The 7462-nt window shown below is 42.7% G+C and overlaps 1 protein-coding gene across 1 annotated transcript; it reads left to right on the forward strand.

Moving 5' to 3' along the window:
* Positions 1-6851: 6851 nt before the first annotated feature.
* Positions 6852-7207, forward strand: H257_15407 (hypothetical protein; the record flags this gene model as incomplete). The annotated part of the gene is made up of 2 exons (XM_009843517.1): positions 6852-7080; positions 7140-7207. The coding sequence occupies 2 exons, from the start codon at positions 6852-6854 to the stop codon at positions 7205-7207; spliced, it is 297 nt and encodes a 98-aa protein (XP_009841819.1).
* Between the last annotated feature and the right edge of the window lie 255 nt (positions 7208-7462).

Consider the following 7462-nt stretch of genomic DNA (forward strand, 5'->3'; position numbering starts at 1 on the left):
TTGGTATAGTGAATTGCGTGAAAACTCGCAGAAAAAGAGGTAAAAATGTACGAAACTGTACTTGGAACCACTTTTTCATTTGATAAAAATACCTACTTGGAACAGGCCCTAAGGTTACATAGTATACGTTCAGTACTGTTCATTGTACTACCTTCATTTCCAATCGGAGGTAGAATACTTTAATCAATTGAAGTAATATTCAAAACAGGACTACTCTTCCATACAAAATCAATAGTGGGATTTGATGATACTACAAAAGTAGTGCGCACTACGAATCACAGGGAGACTGCGCCCAAAGCGTAAGCGGTATACAATAATCACAGTACAAATGTAAGTGTGGGGGGATGTAATTAACAATAGTCTAATTTGACTGATATTCTGTATTGTAAAACTGTACTCTTCCTGAGTAAAGGTACATGTGTACATGTGCTACAGGACATAGTACTCTACACGTACAGTAGATTGTATACGCTACTAGTTCTAGTAATCAAGTGAAGTACGTACGCGGATGTACAGAATGGAGTAATGAGAGCATGATGCCTGTACTTTGTCTAGTACTAGAAGGAGTACTAGAAGGAGTACTAGAAGGACAAGGTTTGATACCGCATAGAGTACAGTTAATGATTTCTATTAATAGTACAGTGTACAGCACAGTAACTGTATACTAGTACAGTACAAGATACTATTAATACTTGTAACACATACTCTATCATGTATTGTACTAACTGTAAGCTTGGTAGTAAATGGATGTATGGATTGCAGTGTGGAGCAGTAAACAGTACGCATACTAGAGTAGTAGTACAGTACATAGTACATGTACTACAATACTAGTATGTGTTACTAAGTACTACTAGGAGTATAGTAATCAAGTGAAGCATTGGTAACATAAAAACACGTCATAATATTCCTCCAAAACATATGAAGTTGAATATATAGTACATATTATTGGTACAGTACATTGTACTCGAAGTACTACTTAGTTTATGTTAATCAAGTGAAGAACAGGTACACGTACTACAGTACTAATACGTAGCCGTACATAATACATTGTATATGTTAATCAAGTGAATTAGCATTCGAAATACGTCATAATAATCCTCCAAGATATGTGTATAGTTGAATACACAGTACATTGTACTTCGAAGTACTAGGACTATTAATAGTACTACTGGTAGTACATGTTAATTATGTGAAGTATAGGTCATGTACTACAGTAGTGGTACAATTCATAGTACAAGTATATGTTCAGTAGATTATTTACATTAATCAAGTGAAGTAACATTCAAAATGACTAGTATTAACAGTCAGTACATACTGCGTTCGCAGTCTCCTCTGCGTTAGGGTGAAGATTTCGGGCGATCACGGCGATGATTTCGATGTTTTTGGCTGTGCACACATACTTCAATCAAGTCAAGGTAACCGTCGAATGCGTCAAAACAATCAATATATACTTTAATCAAGTTCAACGTAACTGTGAAAGTGCGTCATATTAAGCTATCTCAAGATATTCTATGCACTATTTATGACCATCGTTTAGTAGTTACTGTAATTCTGGAATGTAATCAACAATCTCTAATTTGACTGATTAGTCCTTATAGTACGACTGTACTTTTCCTGAGTACAGGTACAGTACATACATAGTAATGCGTACAGTACATTGTATGCCTTATGTACAGTTCAACATACAGTACATAGTATACGTACAGTACATTACATTGTATACATTACTACGCAGTACGATCATACAGCTACAGGTCACTGTTGTATGACCTTGTAGATGTAGCTACGACCTTGGAGCTACAGCAAATGGTGGTACCTAAGACCATGCAGTACTACTTAATGTGGTAACTAGGATGTTGTAGCTACACATCAATGTAGCTACGATCTTGCAGCTACATATCACTGTTGTAGCTACAAATCCATGGAACGTAAACGATGAACACACGAGGAGACTGCGCCCAAAGCGTAAGTGGTATACAATAGTATATGTGCACGTAAGTATACGCTACGTAAGTAGTACTATACGTTAATCAAGTGCAATACTAGTAACATCTAAAACAGGATACTCTGCCATACAAAATCGATAGAAGGATTTGGCGATACTAGTACTACAAAGTAGTGCACACTAAGGATCACAGAGTAATTGGACGATTCACAGGGAGACTGCGCCCAAAGCGTAAGCGGTATACAATCTGTTCGCAGTTTCCTCTGCGTAGGGGTGAGTTTTTGGGCGATCAAGTTTTTTTGTTGTCTGTGCACATAGCATAGTTTAATCAAGTAAAAAAAGTAACCGTCAAAGTGCGTCATAATAAGCTTTCTCAAGATATTCAATGCATTATTTATGACTATAGTTTAGTAAGCATAGTACAAGCAACATAAACACAATAGAAGTCTAATTTGACTGTATTATCTTATTTGTACAGAAAGTACAGTACATACATATTCCAGTACGTACATTACAACGTACATCAGTACATAGAAGATACTACAAGTACGTACTAGTACATGTAGGTGACACTATGCACTGTACGATTGCTGAACGGAATACAATGATCTACAGTTAACGTTAACCTAGGGGGGTTCAAAGGAGTTAGTTAGTACGAGTACTAGGAGCACAATATTTAACTGTATACTACACCTTTTTTCGGTTAATTTCAGGACCTCACCATACTTTTTCGCGAAATGAACAAGCATTCGCGGCGGTTCCACTTCGTTCGTTGTATATTCGTTATATTTCGCCTGCAATCAAGTAGGTTGTAGTATATTTCAAGCGATGTTCCTTATATTTCACTGTGTATGCGCTCAATTCAGCGAGTGGCTCAATATATTTCGAGGTGCAATCCATATATTTCGAGCGAAAATAGAAAGGAATCACTTCAACCGAAGATCTCGCGGGCTTTCGCTCATTCTTCAAAACTACGGACGATGGAAGAAGCCCCCCCCCGCAACGCTTTCCACACCAGTACGTTCCAATACATACCCTACGACCTAGTTGACGCGTTCATAGCCACGCCGTCGACCCCATCGAGAATCTTTGGGCCGCAATGAAGAGCCACAGCAAGACGTTGCTGCGCGAGCGCCTTACTGCGTTTATGGGACCTTGTCCTGACGGATAAACTCGTAACGAGTTTCGTATGGCTTACCTTGAGCACATCGCCGAAGAAGTCATTGCAGGTATGGATCGTCGATGAAAATGTAACTTATACATTTACATATGTAGACTTGAATCGTCTGCACCGTTGCTCGCTGCTGCTCGAATACTTCCAAGGCCGCGGAGAACATGAAAGACATGGAAGTTCCCGCCTGATCGCCCAACAATTGCATTTTACGTCGAAAAAGTCAGATTGATTTACATTTTTTATTGAAATATATCGATTGCACCCCGAAATATATTGAGCACTCGCTGAATTGAGCGCATACACAGTGAAATATATGGAACATCGCTTGAAATATACTGCAACCTACTTGGTTGCGAAATATAACGAATATACAACGAACGAAGTGGAACCGCCGCGAATTGCTTGTTCATTTCGCGAAAAAGTATGGTGAGGTCCTGAAATTAACCGAAAAAAGGTGTAGTAGTGTGTACAGTATGTAATAACGTGATCGACCAGTGATGGGCCGATTTTTTTCTTTTTTCTTTCGTGAATTCCTCGTCAAGTATTTATCCTAAGGCGATGTGTTGGACGTAATCTGAAAGAGCACGTCAAGATCTGTCACATACACCTAAACACAATGGATTTAGACAGTTCGTGATGACGTAAATAATTTCGAAAGTTGCAAAATTTACATTGACGACCAGTGATGGGCCGAATTTTATACTTGAATTAAGTATGGAATAGGGTTGTGTAAAAAACAGACGAGCAGACTGGAATTTATAAAATGATAAAGGAATATTATATTTGAACAGGAATAAGGTATTGCGGAACTGTACTGCACTTTCTCTCTTATATTCGGACACTCTACCGTACCACGTGGCAATCTTCAGCAGCTGGGTCAAACTCACACCAAAATAAAGGCAAGTTCCAGGCCAAGCAAGTATTTTCCCTGCAAAGTATGGGCACACCACTACCAAATTGGTATGTCTTAATAACGATAATCCAAACTCAATTAACCACCACCAAATTGGTCGGTTTGGCTTAGCACACTCACAGTCAACTGTACCACATGGCAATCTTCAGCAGCTGGGTCAAACTCACACCAAAATAAAGGCAAGTTCCAGGCCATGTATTTTCCCTGCATAGTATGGGCGCACCACCACCATTTCATAGAGAGGCAAGCAAATTTAGTTCCTCATTTTACAATTTTCCTTCCCTAGTGCCCATTGCGGGTGCCTGCAGCGTAATGTTCGTCACCACCAAGTGCGCCTGCGTCCGCTTAGTACCCCAGGCTGTAATCCTTCTCTACAACGGAAGTCGGTAAGGGGGCAGGGCAATGGTTAGCCAGTGAAGATTATTCTTCGAGGTGGGCACGGTGCTTTTGGAAACTTGTGATATCCCCCAAGTAATAATAAATATTGTATTCTCGTCTTGTGTTCACATTAATAATAAATAGCACCAACGTTACCGAACGCAATGACATAAGCAAAAATCGTTACCGAACGCAATGACATAAGCAAAAATCGTTACCGAACGCAATGACATAAGCAAAAATCGTTACCGAACGCAATGACATAAGCAAAAATCGAAAATCAAAATATCATTTACCACCTAAACAACATACTTTACTACTCAATCGTCATCATTGTTTGCGATCGGCAAGACCACATGCTCTTGCGGGTTCTTCTTCTTGCGCTTAGGCTTCGCGGCAACTTGAGCTTGAAGCAATTCGTGGTAGTCAGCCGTAATGAACATGCCACTTACTGTCAATTTCTTTCTCGCGGGAGTCTTGCGCTTCTTCAGTGCAGGCAAGAGCAGAACTTCGCCACGGACAAGCTCACGCCTTTGCAGCCAAGACTCATTCGCATCAACTTCATGGGTAGCAGATGGCTTGAAAAGAGACAAACGATACATCATCTTGTCCAACGATATCGGACACAATCCCGTGCACACAAACCCATTGATGATGGCGGCTTCATTGGTCGAATTAGCCCAAACGTCGCAGGCAATAGCGATGGCGCGTTGCTTGTTGATGTTCGTTGACACATCGGCCAGATGGAATCGGCGACAGAATTTCGAATTGTGCTTAAAAGGCCGAAACACTGTCACGTCGAATGGTTGGAACAGGTGTGTCGCATTCGCCGGCAGAAATTGCAGCAAAATGTTCAAGGCATTGGCTTCCGCGTAGATGTGTTCGGAGTAGTGCGACGAGCAGCCATCCATGATCAGCAAAATCGGACGCACTGTGGACGGTGGAACATGTGCGCTGAGCATGGCAAGCCACTTGCGACAGATGTAGGAGTTTGTCCATCCTTTTTCAGATGTTGTTAGAGCAGCGCCAGGGATTGTGAGACTGGCACAAGCTTCGGTAGTCACTCTGTCACCAGGGAGAACACAAAGCGGTGGCATCTTTGTTCCATCTGCGGCAACACATGCAACAATTGTTACATGTGCGGAGGCAGGTGTTTCCTCGGCATGTACAGATCTCGTTGACTCGTGGGCAACAACCTTCTTTGACGTCTTCGAAGGAGAAAAGCTGGTCTCGTCCATGTTGAAAATTCGGGATGGGTCCATGTTGATAAGCGACGCTGAGTGAGCGAGGTCATGAAAGAAGTGAATGACCGTAGCGCTGTCAACCGCATTGCGAGGCTTGCTGAGGACTTGGGCCTTCGTGACCTTGAGGTGAGGGTGACGATCAAGAAATCTCTTGTACCAGCCGGTCGACAACTTCGCATGCTGAGGTGTATCATGTACGAGCTCGAGCATCTGGGTTGCATGCTGGATAATTTCGCGAGAGCCGATCGGATGACCGTCTTGTTCCATTGCGAGGATCCATGTGGCCAAATTCTCTTCGAACTGCCGTGGCAGAAAAGGCGCCAGTCCCATAGCCACCACCGCATTGGTTGTGATGCAGGCTTTAGCACTAACCACATGTTTCCGAAGTGTCCGTTGCGGAATGTCGTATGCACTCGCAGCAGAAGGTACTGAATGGGCTTGGGATAGGACTGCCTGAACGGCTGCTCTCATGGTGTCATCGGTGTACGGCGTTCGAGGCGGCATTTTGTTGTCAATTCAAACTCGAAAACCTTTTAAATACAATAATTTTTCCCACCATAAACTTTTACAAGATTATTGGCATGAGAGGTTCTGTTTTGTCCAATAATACAGCTCGAACGATTTAATTGGATGAAATAAATCGGCACATCACTGAACATTCGGCCCATCACTGGTCGGTCACGTTACTAGGAACGGAGTAGTATCATGTACTGTATGCGGATGTACGAATTGAAGTGGGGTACGTACTAGTACTATTAATAGTCTACTGTACCTAGCAGTAGTATTTCCAGGAGTGTAATACAGTACTACTAGCAGTACTTACTAGTATTAGTAGTACTACATAGTACTTGAAGTACATACTACTACAGAACTAGTATGCAGTAGCGCTCCCTAGTATTAGTACTACTAATAGTACAACGTAGTACTGACACTGGAATTGAGTGGTCGATTCAACGAATACGTAGTACAAAAAACGTTACTACTACTTCCTCTGTTCCGTAAAGGTGGAGACTATTGTGTTTGGGCAAATTTTTATCTTACTATTTGTATACCCGATTTCACAGAAATGTGTATTTTTATCAAAAACAAGTGTTTACGACGAGATCGGTCATGACCTGCTGCAGTGCCAAGTGCCAGAACGAGTCGACATTGAAGCAGTCGACACCTTTCAAGGAAGGACATGCACCATGAGTACCGATGGTGCGCTTGGTGCGGTCCTGGATGAAGCACCTGCTGGAGTTCCTGGCCGGCAGCCAGCACTTCCTCCAGGGCCACACCATGCCCACCATCAGCAATCGAGGTCCGGGCATTCACCCAACGAGTACTGATGATGCAAACGATACGGCCCAGGGGGAAGCGTCTGCTGGAATCAATGGCCGTCAACTAGCGCTTCCTCGACGGCGGCAACGTTTGCATCATCATCAAGGTTTGTGCAAGTCCAACCACAATGTTCCGGCCGATCAGGCACTCCACCTGCTCGATCAGACGAGCATCATAACTTGTTGCAGGAGTTAGTTGTTGTGGAGTGCGCCGTGTACATCACGTGCACTTAGAACGGGTAGCAGGGTGCGTTCTGCGCGCGAAAATGGGAAAACGTTCACGCTCGGAATGCAAATGGCCAGGACACAGGCCACCTCACTTGGTCGTGGTCTTGTTTTTTATGTAACTCCTTCTCCAGCAATGCAAATGCAACGCTGATGTGTGCTAGCGACATCTAGGCAACGAGACGAATCGTTTGCGCTCGCATTCGACTCGATTGGAGGAGAAATGCCTCATCTACGGGTGTTTGTAGATTTGCTGTCATCAAC

Source organism: Aphanomyces astaci (genome assembly GCF_000520075.1).
Source record: "Aphanomyces astaci strain APO3 unplaced genomic scaffold supercont1.69, whole genome shotgun sequence".
Classification (NCBI taxonomy): Eukaryota; Oomycota; class Saprolegniomycetes; order Saprolegniales; family Verrucalvaceae; genus Aphanomyces; species Aphanomyces astaci.